At 29.0% G+C, this 15,157-nt stretch overlaps 1 protein-coding gene across 2 annotated transcripts; it reads right to left on the bottom strand.

Annotated features, from left to right (window-relative positions):
- Positions 1 to 1,799: 1,799 nt before the first annotated feature.
- LOC111279665 (uncharacterized) lies at positions 1,800 to 5,059 on the bottom strand. Of its 2 annotated transcripts, none has more exons than XM_022866646.2 (6): positions 4,577 to 5,059; positions 4,055 to 4,219; positions 3,752 to 3,868; positions 3,287 to 3,490; positions 2,678 to 2,842; positions 1,800 to 2,419 (listed from the first exon to the last, which is right to left on the bottom strand). In XM_022866646.2, the coding sequence occupies exons 1-6, from the start codon at positions 4,814 to 4,816 to the stop codon at positions 1,997 to 1,999; spliced, it is 1,314 nt and encodes a 437-aa protein (XP_022722381.2). In that variant the 5' UTR covers positions 4,817 to 5,059; the 3' UTR covers positions 1,800 to 1,996. The 2 variants fall into 2 exon arrangements, with proteins under 2 accessions (XP_022722381.2, XP_022722379.2); XM_022866644.2 differs by having other exon boundaries at positions 3,752 to 3,871; positions 4,577 to 4,961.
- Between the last annotated feature and the right edge of the window lie 10,098 nt (positions 5,060 to 15,157).

A 15,157-nucleotide genomic window follows, 5' to 3' on the forward strand; every position in this document is an offset into this window, starting at 1 on the left:
AAAAATTTGTTTAGTGAATAAGTTCAAATAGTTATGACTATTTGAATAATTACCTCTTTAAACCCCTACTACATTGAAGAAGGAAAAAGTTAAAGAGAAAGTAGAAGGCTCCTTAAACTCAGAAGACAAGCTAGAGTTGGACTTTGAGCTCAGATTATTTACTCATCAGAAAGAAAGAAAAAAAAAGATAAGAATGGTAAGAAAGATGAGAAGGATTAGGATAATCTAAAGGAAGAGCAGAAAAAAAGAAAGAAAGGTCAGCTAGAAAAGTTAAGCTAACTTCTGCCATTAGAGATGGAGGATTCTGAAACTTGAAATCTATTGCAGCAAGAAACTTATCCATCCCATTGTAAACCCATTTTCCTTTTACATGGGTGTTCGTTTTTTATTTGTTTTTGGCTCTTAGCAAATATTGATTTTAACTAATAGGCAACTCAGCTATAATCCCTTCTTACAATATTAGAGGGGACTTAAATCATCCGAATAGAAATCTTCACGATCAAGCTAACCTCCCCTTAGTTCTACCTTAAAGTTATCAAACATACTAAAATTAGAAAACATAATGAAAAGGACAAAAAAATGTACCAAAAAGTTTGAAAGTGTGAAGGTAAGTTCAAAGAAAGCTAAAAGTATTAGAGGTCGGTTAAATATGGTCGACTTGAGAGCTAGAAAACTGTGATATAAGACGTGAAGGCCTTAGAAGGCCCTTTATATAGCCAACTTGGAGATTGGATAAATGTTCCAAATTGTGCCACATGGCCAAAAAGGTTATCAAGGATGACCCTTCATGTTCTCAGCCCATGATCATGTAACTACCAAATTTTCTCTTTAATAAATGCAAATATAGATGAATTAGTGGAAAGCCATATTAGTCATTTCATTAGGAATTTTACTATTTAGAAACACATGCGTTCACGTCATCAGGCACATACCATTACGAAAGAAAAATAAAAAACAAAAGGAAAATATACAGGTCCCACATTAGCTATCACAATAACATAGCAGTAAATCACAAATAAATGCAATGTCCGACATACAAAACATGTCGACTACCACCTACAGGTTTGGCCTATGCATCTCTCGTCCATATCGACACCTAAAATTATTTACTTCAATAACTTGAGATCAAATCAACAAAATAATTTTTTTTAAAAACCCATGCTCAAGAATTTAAGCTCAATATCACCGAGTATAGATCAAATTGGTCCAACCTACACTCATCATTCTAATACTCAGACTACTAGGTAGAATGACAAAATATTAGAAGCAATTTTGGGTTCAAAGGGCAAAATAGTCATTTCTCCTCATTAGAGACAATCAACAAACTATTATGGGAATTTCTAACTTTTCGACCAAGTTGACTTATCATGTCAACCTGAATCCATGGGGTCACGTCAGCTCAAACACCTCTCCAGCCTACTCATTAAACCCCTATTTAGATGCTGACTTGTCATCTCTTGACTAGGTGGCCAACATCCAACTTAGCTTAGCCTACCAAGTCATCCTTGACCTTAAGGCTGACCTCAGGCAGCTTAGGCTGCCCAAAACCCCCACCTAACAAGTATAAATAAGATCATCCAGATACCATTGTTCCATCTTGTTTTTTTATATACTTTCTTATATTTTCCTTCTTATATACATGCCTCTTTGATCAGTCTCTAACTTGAGCATCGGAGTATAAACGTTAAGACCACTTTTGACTTTTGACTTTAATCACTTTATTTCTCTCTCTTTTGATCCTAGAAGACAGCTCGGCACAAACACTCTAATTATAGAAATACAACTTGCACAGGGAAAAGGAAAATAATTTTAATTTTCTTATTTAATCATGGACCAAAAAAAGGGTATGCACAATAACACACACAAAAAGAGAAAAAACAATCAATCCTTAAAAATGAGTGAAGAAATTAAAAAAAAAAAGATCGGCTCCCTCCTTCCTACTTTGCCCAAACCCATGTTACAATAGTCTTTTAACAAGCAGAATATATTGGTAAAACTAAATTTCGAGAGAAGATACTGGAGGTCTTCTTGCATCCTCTCCATCGGGTAAGGAAGTGGATGAAGTAGGTGCGAGTGAGACATCAGTTATGGAGTTGAAGACACCCTTGGCTTCCTGCTGTGGATTAGGGACAGGTAAGATTTCCTTTGTGAGTGGCGGGCTCGTACAAGGGGAAGCGGTGACCTCCTCCACCTCAGAAGGTGAGGTGGGGTAATCAGAAAGCATTTTTGAGTAGGAGAAGTTGATGGGATAAACTTCTGTAACTTCTTCAGCTCCCTCATCTAAATACACAACATCCTGCATGGTCAGTTGGTGATACTCTACAATTTCCCTTAGAAACCGGTTCTCTCGAGCGTATATTGAATTTTCATGCGCCAATCGGGCCTTTTCTGCCAAAAGAGTCTCCAGTTGAAGCCGAATCTGAGATAACATTTGCAACATTCAAAATTATTACCAATAAATTATTGCAATTACTTCTGCCTTCCTGCATGTAGCAGTAACTCAACTACACCAATAACCCACTCAACACGTCCTCAAAAAAAAAAAAAAAAATCATGAGAGAAGAAATTGAACAAAAGAATATTGATCTCATGATAGGGGCAGCAAACGTAAAACACTGCCTTCCTGATAAAAAAAAAAAAAAGAATCCTCTCTCCATAAAAGAAAACGTATGTGTACCAAATCATCGTCGGCAGGATTACCCCCTTTCTCTCGACTCTCCCGAAGGAGTTTATTCTCCTCTTCTAGTTGAGCACATCGTTCCTTTGCAAAAGCCAAATCTGCCTTAACAGTTTTCAGCTCCCGAAGAAGAAGTTTTGCTTTAGCAGCTGTGGCCATTGCAACCTGTGAAGCAAAAAAGAGTCAAATCTTGCATTTCACCGGACAGGACATGAAGAACTTCGCTTATAATCTACTTCTCCTAATGGCACTAGTTGAGTTCAACCATAATGAACGCATACCCCATTTCTAAAGTTGTATTTGAACTTCTAAGCATAGCCCATAATGCAGCTTACATTTACTAATAACCAAATCATTATGGAAATAACCTAAAAGAGGTTATTTTTTAATTTTTCTGAGCTGCATAGTTCAATAATGCAGCAAAGTCAAGATTGTATAAATTCAGGACAAGAAATTTTATCAAATGGTTGAGTGGCAGGCAGACCAAGATCTCTCTAACTGGCAACTTGAAGTGATTTTGAGAAATTCACATCCTTGTTTTTATTCCCAAATTGAAATAATCAATGCTTTCACTATATGACTCAGTGTCACACAATTTTGCCACCTTACATCGCGAGATGCCTTGAGTCGGGTTTCATGGTTGGTTTGATTCTGAAGCCGTGTCGGTTCCATCAGAGGTTGCTGCAATGTGCTATTGAAACCAGTGACCTGATTTTCTGCCACGGGATTGCAGCTCCCTTTCCGCCTGATTTGAAGCTTGCGTGTTTCTTGGATAATATCTTGGGTTTTACTTTCCACAATTGTTCGACCTTCCTGCAAAGACAAGAAATTGTGCTGATGAAGACAGTTTCATTTCTACAACACCCCGCCCCCCCCCAAAAAAATAACAATGGGCAAAACATAAATAGATATAAAGTAACATTTAATTTGCTCACTACTTGATATTGGAAAGGCAAAAGAAGTGGTACATACAGAGTAAAAAGTATTGGTTAGAATGAATGAGACAAGTTTATAAATGAAAGAATCTCATGAAGAGTTTAACAAAATTCTAGCCCAAACAAGTTCACATCTTACCTCAAAAGCCTTTTCAAATGTGTCACCAATCTGATTAAGGGATGAGGTGAGCTTATCCAAGCCCCTTCGTATTGTAGGATTATCCATTCTTCTAAAGCCCTCAGTTGGCTGTTGGTTCTGCTATTGAGAAGAAACACAAGCCCAAGTGTAAATTTTGAACATAAAATAAAGCCATAAGAAAATGGAGCACTTTAATATGGCATTGCATCAGCAGAAACACCGATAGCAAAACGTCTAAATCGAATTACTTTGAAGACACTTTCCTCTCATTATTAGCACCAACAAAGAATTAAAATAGATCACCTGGGAAGCTGGTGAGGCTTCCAACATAGGCGATGATCCTACTCTGCCAGGCGTTTCAAACTGCTGAGAGACATTATCATCGTCGAGAATGGCTCTGGCTTTTCGAGCCAGAACACCCCAGAACCCTTTCGAATCATTTCTTGAATCTTCGTAGGCATGGAAGCCCTACAATTAGTCATCTCAATAAGAAATTAGACAACAGGAAACAAATTCCATCATAGGAACATAAAAGTCGATTAAATATGACCATCTGGAGATAATTGTGATCAAAACCAGAAAGAAAGAACAAAATAACACTCAATTATACGCAACAAAATAGATCTCCTTTTTCTTTTCTAAATCATAGATTTTATTTTGTAGCGTTTATCTCTGAAACGCCGCCCATAATATTTGATAACTGTAACTTAGGTATGATTTGGCATTGATAAAATCAACAGACAAAAAAAGCGAATGAAGAACATGATATCTGACTTAAATGATAATGGTATGCCTTTGTTTTCCCACAAAGAAAAAAAAAAAAACCTTAGATCTTGAAGGGTTGAAATCAGAATCAGCAACAAAAACAGGGGAGTCGGTTTTGGCAGAAGCAGAGGCGGCACGCATGGCCTGAGCGGCGAGAGAATTGGCGGTTGATGTTGATGAAGAGAAAGAATAGGAGGACGTGAATGTTTTGCTGTCATTGTCTCCTGGTGGGTGTGGGTGGTGAATCTCTTCCTTGAACGTCGACGCTCTGCTTATTCCCTGCCTTCTCCTATAAGCCATTTCTTTTATTGTTAATTTTTTCTATTTTCCAAGACAGAGAGGGAGGGAGAGATCTGTTTGCTGGCAATTGCCAAAACAAAATGATCGGGAAATTAACAAACTTCCCCTCCTTTTTTAACGAACCAGCATTTATTATTTTATTTACTAAAAGAAATTGAAGCAAAAACTCTTCGGCTCCGGCTTTGGCTTTGCCACGACAAATTATTAATTAATTTCACTTGTTTCAGTTTGATGCTGGTCCTTGTGTTTTAAAGCCACCTTTTCTTTGTTATATATATTTTTTCATTTTATAGTTGTAATTCTCTCACACTTCTCATTTTTCAGCATTTTCCGATATTTTTTCTTTCAATAAATGAATCATACATTTTAAATAACAAAATAAACAGTGACGGAGCCACATGAGAGCTAGAGAGAATTTTTAATTTTATTTTCATATATATATGGTGTTTATGTGAGTTTTTTTAGATATATCTTCCAAAATAAATCAATTGCCCCTCAATAATTATTTTTTTTCATTTATGATTTTTTAATTCATTGAATCTTATCCAAAAATGTAAAAATTGTATAATTAATAGTTTCTAGATAGAATATACGTTTACAAAGTGTGAGGATTTTTTTTTATAAAACTATTTACATATTTTCTTATAGTGTCAATAAATATATTAAACACTTTTCATTTAAAAAAAAAATTTTTTTTTTGAGTCTTACTCTTTTAACGAGTAATCATGCAAAGCATATCAATTCTTAGGTAAATTTTGTGAACTTCAAAACTAAAATGCACTACAAGAAAATGGAAGATTAGTAGCAATTTTATAGCGGTGTTTTACTTACAAACGCCACTAACTTTCGTGTTTTTATAAAACTTAAGGCATTTATTATCAAAACGCCACTAAATATTCAAATAGTGACGTTGTTACTTATAAAACGTCATTAAAGATAAAAATTAATGAGGTTTATTGAATAAAATACCTTGAATAGTCATTTTTAAAAAATTGGAGTGATTATTGAAGGTTTTTTTTGTGTGTAGAAAACACCTTAAATAATTCTCTCATAAAAAATAAAAGTGATTTTTTAAGGCATTTTTTGGAAAATAAAAATGCCTTCAATAATCTCCTTTATTTTTTATGAGGGGATTATTGAAGGCGTTTTGTGCAAAAAATGCTTTTAATAATTTCTTTTAATTTTTTATGAGAGATTATTGAAGGCGTTGCAAGCAAAAAATGTCTTGAATAATCTACTCATAAAAAATAGAAGCGATTATTGAAGGTATTTTCTGTAAAAAAAAAAAAAAAAAAAAAAAAAAAAAAAAAAACACCTTCAATAATTGCTTCTAATTTTTTAGGAGAATTATTGAAGGTGTTTCTGATCAGAAATGCCTTCAATAATACTTCAAAAAACCTAAAAAATGTTGAAGAGAATGATCAAACCTACAATCTTATGATTAATAACCGTATGTTCTAACCAACAATGCTAATTCATTTTTGACAAATTCATTAACAATAAGATTTATTGAAGGTATTTTTGACCAAAAATACTTTCAATAATCCTCTACAATTTTTTAGGGGAATTATTGAAGGCGTTCAGAAAACGCCTTCAATAATTACCTCTATTTTTTATGAGCAGATTATTGAAGACATTTTTTTGCCTAAAACACATTCAATAATCCCTGATAAAAAATTAGAAAGGATTATTGAAGGCATTTTTTGCACAAGATGCCTTCAATAATCCACTCTAAAAAATTAAAAGAGATTATTAAAGGCGTTTTTAGTCTAAAACAACTTCAATAATCCTTTTTGTAAATAGTAGCATTTTTTTAAGTAAACGCCGCTATCATGAAAAAATAACGCAACTAAAATTTTTCTCGAAAATTTAAACCTCCTCTTTTTTCTCTGTAATTTTCTTTCTTTCCTCAACTTTTTTCTTGGAAGAGAATGGTGAGAAAGAAAATTCAAATCAAGAAGATTGACAACGTAGCAACGAGGTAGGTGACTTTCTCAAAAAGGAGACGAGGAGTTTTCAAGAAAGCTCATGAGCTTTCCACTCTTTGTGATGCTGAGATAGCTCTTATAGTCTTTTCAGCCGCTAGAAAGCTCTTTGAGTACTCCAGCACAAGGTTGCTCGCACTTATCTCCTATCTATATGTGAATGCTTTGCCTTGATTCTTGCTCTATCTCTACTAGTTTAATATAGAAATCTTTGCCTGCTGTTTGATTTAATGTGTTGAATGTGCTTGGGTGAGTGTGAGAGGAAGTGAGAAACGTAATTGTTTTGAAAAAAAATCTTTCAAATCAAGAGAACTGTATAAAACTATAAATTCATGATAACTAAATGTACTTGAATCTTGTATTCTATTACAAAAAGAACTTCTTTTAATAATTTGTCAGAAGCTGAGGGGTTTCGGGGTGAGAGGTTATGGTTTCACATGAATGTCTGTATGATATTTGTTGATGCTTGTTCGTGCTTTTTTGAACCTTGTTTAAGCCATATTTTATCACTAATCAGTTGTCTTATAAGAAGTTTATGCTTTCCATATATCATTCCTGGTGCAACTTAGAGCACAAACTGATATTTTACCTTTCACTTGTCAGAACCTGATCTGCTGTCATTTTCATTTTCTCTCCAACCAAATAGCTTTTAATTTTAGTTTTCTTAATTGAATCTTTTTACAATTTTAGGTTTCCTACACTCTTTTTGAATGTTCTTTAAGATTTTCATAATGAAATTTACAAATTCTTATGATTTCCTTTTCAAATTCTGTAAAATTCACATTGAACTCAAATCTGGTTTCAAAACCGCACACCTAACCTATCTTCAGTCTTTTGATCAAAACTGAGTGAATTCTAGGTTGATTTACTTCAAATGTTTTTTCCTAGATTCCTATTTCATAAGGATATAATCCAATAAAAATTCAACCTCAAATACCATCTGTACCAGTACAATTAATTCTTCAAAATTAAGGCTGAATCCATAAGGCAGAAACGATCCATGCATGAGAACTTGATGAATGATGATCCTCTCTCCTTCTAGGTGTTTGATTTGATTCTCTCATACTTTACATTCTTATTTGTACATGTTTTCTCGTTATTTTTTAATTGATTTCATTTATTTTCATGAATTCATTTGGTGTTTGGATAGATTTAGTTGTTAATGCCCTGTTTTTCTCTATTTTGAGTATCACTTGAGTTGCTAGTTCATTAAGCTAGCTTTTCTCTATTTTGCTGCCATTTTCTTGTTGAATTTTGTAGCAAACTTGATTGATGAATTGTTTCTTAGCTCATTTCAAGTTCATTTTCATTATAAGCTTCTAGACCTAATTTTTTCTTTCATCAACTCAGTAAGTTTTGGTTGAATTTCACTTTTATATTTTAGTTGTTTCTAGTTAATTCTTGTATTTTCTTGCACTTTTTGTTCTTTAAATCAATTTTCCTTTTTGTTCCTTTATTAATCTTTTCAATTCTAGTTTATGATCACTTGTTTTAGCATCAATTAGATATAGATCAATTAATTCATGTTTGGTTGCAAGTTAGTTGTCAGTTGCAATTTTGTGTTCTTTCATTACATTATGCGATTTTTCTTCAACTTTTGCTTTTCAAATTGATTTCTCATGATGATTTTTTATAGATCTTTGAAATTCCAGCTTTTTTTGAAGAAAATTTAAAGGAACAAAAATGAACATTCAGATTTAATATACTAGTTTTGAAATGTATTCTATTTCAATTACATGTGTGTGTTTAGGGTTTGATTTGGATTTGTTTGAACCAATTGCGTTAAAGTTTAGGCTACTACACTTGCAATGTTGATAACTTATTTGTAGAAGAATTTCCTTTATTTAATGTATCCTAAAGTTGATATGTATTAAGATCCTCTTAGTTGTTTATTTTAATAAAGATCTAAATGTGGCCAAAGGGTTATTTTACCCCAAAAGTCAAGGAATTTGGGTTTTTTCCATAAATTGGTATGATTGAAAAAGGTAAAAAAAGGATGTTCTAGCTTCAAGCTTTTAATGTCGAAACAAGAAATTAAGTTAATTATTTTAGTATGACCCATTATAAAAAATTTAGTTCTAGGGTTCAATCTAATTATTTTGTCACACTTATAAATCACAATCATCTTGCTATTAACTATTGAGTTTGGGAGTTATATGCAACATGCCCTTTATGTTTATATCTCTTTCAATTAGAAACTTTTTTGTTGATGTCATCCCCTTGAATCTTATTCTTCTTCTGCTTTTGTATCATAAAATAGCATGGCTAGCAATATTTTACATGTGTATGCCAATTGGATATGCACTCGAATATGTTTACGGTGGAATAGTAAGTTTTCTTTTCTAGCTTTTTTATAGGTATTTGTTAAATTGATCTCTTTAATTTCTTCCTAGTTTAAGAATAAAAGAACCATCCTTATTTCAAATATGCCAAGTTTTACTACTGTCCATATTTTATGTTGCTTTATGCTCTGCCCAAACGTTAATCTGAGATAACTAGCTAACAAGTTAACAGTCATTTAAATTGGCATTTTGCATTTTGGGTGGAAGCCATTGTGATGCTTTCATTTGTTATTTTGAATTTTATTATGAATCCTTTACAATTGAAATGTGCATACTGTAGACCTATCAACTTGGATTGGTCTTCTATACTTTTTTCAATTACTTTCTAATGATTCCATGATACAGTTTTTGCTACTGCTAAGTCAAAAAAATCATTGATCTCTATAGACACAGTTGTACCATCAGTTCAAAGTGTAGCATAGTTGATTTATCCATTACACAATTTGCATTTTCCTCTTAAAACTCTATTACGTGGTCATTTTATTTTAAAGGATTGGTTTATTTTCGTCTTGAAGCATTTGAACCATTTATTTCTATGAATTTATTTACGAGATGAAAATGATTTGAAATGGTTTATCTTATAAACTTCATGGAATCAAATAATCTTTATCTTTTTTCAATGCAATCAAACATGAACTTGATTGAAGATCTATCTCTCAGCCTTTCGTTTATTCTTCTTCTCTCAAATTATGTGGCACTGTATTTCAAGTCTAGCAATTTCATAATGAAATATGCAAAATAGAAGAACTATGATAAAAAAAAAGGCATTGTTGTGAAATGCACTTAGAGAGGGAGTGTAGATCATTTTGCCTTGTGCATTTATCTTAATCATTGGCCAAAAAATATATCTTAGTTTGTTGCTTTGGTTAAATTTGTTTCTATGTTATTTCTGCATGCATGTAATAATGAGATCTTGTATATCTTCCTTGATTTTATCTTACATTACAAATTTTATGGTACTTTTTATAGCTTACCAGTGACATTTTTCAATCAGGATGAAACATGAAGTTGTGGAAAAGATAAATGAAATGTACTGTGATGCATTTTTAACAGCACATTTTGAGGTTTCTAAAGAAACGTTCTTTTTAGCAATGAAAGTCAATAGGAGGAATAAGCGTTGAGGATCCACTCAAAGTAAGTGCAACTCCTTTCATGGAGTCCATTGATGGGCAAGAAGAAAACAAATGCAAAGTGGGATGTTATTGTACGTATTAAACTTTGTGTCACATGCATATTGGAACAAATTATGTATTTAGATATTTAAATATTATAATATTCAGTTTATGAATTTAAATTCATTTTTATTTTTTTAACAATTTTTATTTAATTATAATAAATATTAAAAGAAAATAAAAAAAGTAAAAAAATTTTAACGGCGTTTATATTTAAAGATGCTAGTAAATGCTAAATTTAGTGACGTTTGTATCAAAAAACACCATTAAATTTGGTGGTGTTTTTACTACAAATGATACTATTTTTAGCATTTAGTAGCATTTTTGTTTAAAAATGTCGCTAAATTAGCGGCATGTTTTTGTTACAAACGCCACCAAATTAATGGCATTTTTATGATAAAAATGTCACTAAATTAGCGACTTCTCAAAGATACAAACACCACTAAAATAACAGTATTTTCTAGATATAAACGTCGCTAATATAACGGTATTTTTCAAATGCAAATGCCGCTAATATAGTGACGTTTTTCATATACAAATGCTGCTAATATAGCGGTGTTTTATAGAAAAAGCCGTTATTTTTCGCGATGCGTGTATAACCGATACTTTGACTGGCATTTTTTGTAAACGTCTCAAATCTTTTAATGGTGTTTATAAACGCCGCTAAATATTAAAAAAAATGTCACTAAAAGTCTAAACCCCTACAGTGACGGTTTACACGAAAATTATAAATGAAAATGAAAATTAATATTCATATTATAATTTAAAAGATTTCATTTGATTATTTACAAAAAAATTTTGAAAACTTTTAAAATTACAATGTATTTATCTATTTATAAAACTCTATTAATCTATCAATCTATCAATTTTAATATCAATCTTTTACATTATTTCTATCATAAAACCACAATATTTCATAAAAACTATACATAATTAATTCGCCTAGTAAAAGATACTAGGCATTAATTAAAAAGTCGCATCACTACTATAAATTGATAAAAAAATGGTTAAATAATATTTAATCCCTTAACTTTATACCTTCTATCATGTAGGTACCTAAAAAATTATAACTAACACATTGGTACATAAATTTTCATTCTGTTAGTACTTGCTATTGACATCATTATTCAACTTTTCTTAGGTGACATTAACATTCAATAAGATATTGTTAAGTGCTAAACAATCTAATCAATGCCACGCTAACATTAAAAAACAGTTCTAAAAACTTCTTTAAAAATTTTTAGAAAACTAAAAAAATTCTCAAAAATACTAAAAATTATTTAAATTTTCTTTAAAACATTTAAACATTTTTCTTTAAATTCCAACACATTTTTAAAACTTCAACAAATTTCAAAACAATTCTAAAAATTTTATAAAAATTTTGAAAAAATTCTTAAACTTTTTTCAAATTTTTTAAAATTTATAAAAAATTTATAAATTTTAAAAAATGCTCAAAAAAATTTTTTTTACAAATTTTTTGAATTTTTTAAAAATCTGCAAAATTTTTATTTTTAAAATTTTTTCATTTTCTAAGAAATTTTTTAGGACTTTTAGAATTATTATAGAATTATTATAATTATTTTAGAATTTTTAGAATTTTTTAAAATTTTTAGAAGTTTTTAGATTTTTGTTTTGAAGTTTTTAAATATTTTTTGAATTTTCTAAAAAGTTTTAAAATTATTTTAGAAGTTTTTAAAAAATTTGAGAATTTTTTAGTTTTTTTTTTAATCTTTTAAAATTTTTAGAATTTTTATAGAATTTGTTAGAATTTTTCATGAATTTTTCTTTTAATGATAATGTGGCAGATGAAATGACGTTAATTAGACTTTTTTTTGACATGTGTCAATATCTTATTAGATATTTATATCATGTTAGTAAAGTTGACTAACGGCGTTAGTCCAAAAGACTAACGTGATAACGATTGAAAGTTCAGGTCCAATGTGGTTGTTATAATTCTTTATGTACTAATGTAACAAAAAATATAAAGTTTAGGGGTCAAATACGTATTTAGCCCATAAAAAAAAAAGTAACAACGAAGACTACTAATAGGAATTGATAAAAAATAATCTTTTAACTAAATATTTACTTCCATAATATTCTTTTAATTTTATGTATAAAATATATATCTAATATAATATTTATATGTAATATAATATTTATATGTAAATGATTGTGATTTTGACCTTCCTATATAAAAATTCTAGATCCACCATTGAGAATAAATATATTATGCAGTATTATTTTTAACAATTAATTAAGATATTATTTGGTGGGGTAAATGATAATTGTGATTGAGATGAAAACTTAAAAAAGGCTAGTCCATTAATGTGATTTTTAAAATTATTATCATAAACTTGGGTTAAATTATGTCAAAGGTTTTTGTACTCCATCAAAATTCAAAATTTAGTACATATACTGTAATTCATACAAATTTAGTTCTCATATTATTTTGATTTGATAATCTTAGTTCAATCATTTTCGTCAAATTTTTAACATAAAAAATGCTAATATGGCCGTTAACTTGATGACATGATCATTGATTTTGCTGACATGATAATTTGGATGAAAAAAATTATTTACCAAATTATGCAAATGGTCTTTTTGCTCACACAAAATTTGAACAATAGTCCCTCTAATATAATTTATAAAAATCTCATCCTCATACAAATTGAATTAGATAATGTTGATCCAATTACTAATAAAAAATATTTATTTTAATTTTTTTAAAAGCCATATTTTAATTTTTTTTAGAAAATAAATCTATCCAATTTTTATTTTTTAATATTTTTAAAATTTTGAATTTAGTATTTTTTAATATTTTAAATTTGTAAAATCATATTTTTAATTTTTAAATCAGATTTTATTTTTTAAAAAATTCAATATTTCAGTCATTTAAATTTTTTGAAATGAAATTCATTTGTTGAAGGCTTTTACATTTTTCAAATTTTAACATTTTTATTTAATAAATTTTTTAATTTTTTGGAATTTTTATAACAATTTCATTTTTTTATTTTTTAATATTTAAATGGAAAAATCAATAAATTATAGAGAAAAAACAAGCCTTTAGAATCTATTCTTTTTTGGTATATTTAAGGTGGAAAAATATAAAAATTTATGAAAAAATAGAATTATTTCAAAGCATGAAGAGTTTCTTCCTATTTATTCTTCACTCGGATAAAAAATTTATATGTAGAAAATTTATAAAAGATATATAGAAAATTTATAAAATCTTCTTAAAAATAAAAAATTAAAAAAATGAAAAGTTTTAAAAATAATAAAAATTTAAAAATATAGAAAATTTTATAAAAATCAAAAACTTAAAAACAATAAAATGAAATAAATATTTTGATTAAATAAAAAAATGTTAAAATTTGAAAACATACAAAACTTTCAAAATTTTGAAATTTAAAATAAGTTTAAAATATTGAAAAAAAAATTAGCATTAAAAATTTTTACAAAAATCTAAATATTTATTTTCAGAAAAAATAAATTTTGATTTTAAAATAATAAAAATATGACTTTGAAAAATTAAAATATTTTAAAAAATAAATTTAATAGTTTAAAAAATGTAAAAATTCTAGAAAATTTTAAATATTATTTTTAAATAAAAATAAAAATCTAATTTTTAAAAAACATTAAAAAGGGTATTTTTATTAGTAATTGAACCAATCTCATTAAATTTGATTTATACGAAAACGAAATTTTTATGAATTATAATAGAGAGACTAACATTCAAATTTCTTGTGAGTAAACTTTTGCATCGTTCTACCTGCATGCAACTGTTAATACTTTTGCAGAAATATTCTGTTTGCAAAATGAGATTGAACCCAAATATGAACCCCAGAGGAGTTTCTCAATTTTTACAGTTAATAAACTGAGTGATGAATACTTTTTCAACATTGAATATTATATTAAGCAACATGTGTAGATTTTGTTGAGGAGATTGAGATTACATTGGATTGGCTGATGATTGAAAGCACTCCAAGACATGATGAATCATAAATTAATGCTTCTTAATTTTTAATATTGATTTGAACGGATATTATTCCCTTGCACATGTATATTTTTTTTCACTCTTGACTGCACCGTGCTGTCATTCTTTATGCCCATTTCCCCCATTACTTAATATTGACCCTGATTCTTTATTTCATAGATTAATTTCCTTGAAAAAGGGAAATCATTTAGCTTAATGTTCCATAGTAATCATGAAAATGACGTGTAGAGATGTAGACTTTATAATAATTTTCTTTTTATAATTGTTGATATAAAAAGTTTACTGAAGAGAAGGAAAGCAAATGCAAACGTGAACTATTGCAAAAAGAATAGGTCAGGAATCCAATTGAGCATGCATGCACGGCCCAAATATTTGTTTTGGATCATCTGTCCTGTTGAGAACTTTTTTTTTTTCATATATATTTAGTTTAAATATGGTAATAGTATTAATAATAATAATTAATATTATAATCGTTTGAGAGAGACTTGAAGTTAATACTTTTGTTGAGAGGAAAGTCTTCCACGTAACTAAGTTGCTTTTTTTTTTTTTTTTTGAAATAGAATTAAATTGCTTAATTAATTGTACAATCTTTACGTAATCTTTATCAACATAATAATAATAATAATAATAAGAATAATAAGAAGCAAAGCCTGTCTTTTATGATTTGTGGTTTAAGAATATTGTTTCAATTAGAGTTAATAATGGTTATTTGGTTAAATTGTCACTACAAAGGTTTAAGTTTTTAGTGGTGTTTTTTTCAACATTTTTTAGAGGTTTGGTTATGTGAAAAATAATTTTATATGATTTTATGATTATACCATTTAAGGTTAGTATAAATTTCATAAAAT

The sequence above is a fragment of the Durio zibethinus genome, chromosome 27 (assembly GCF_047325235.1).
Source record: "Durio zibethinus cultivar Kanyao isolate XHJ-2024 chromosome 27, ASM4732523v1, whole genome shotgun sequence".
Lineage (NCBI taxonomy): Eukaryota > Viridiplantae > Streptophyta > Magnoliopsida > Malvales > Malvaceae > Durio > Durio zibethinus.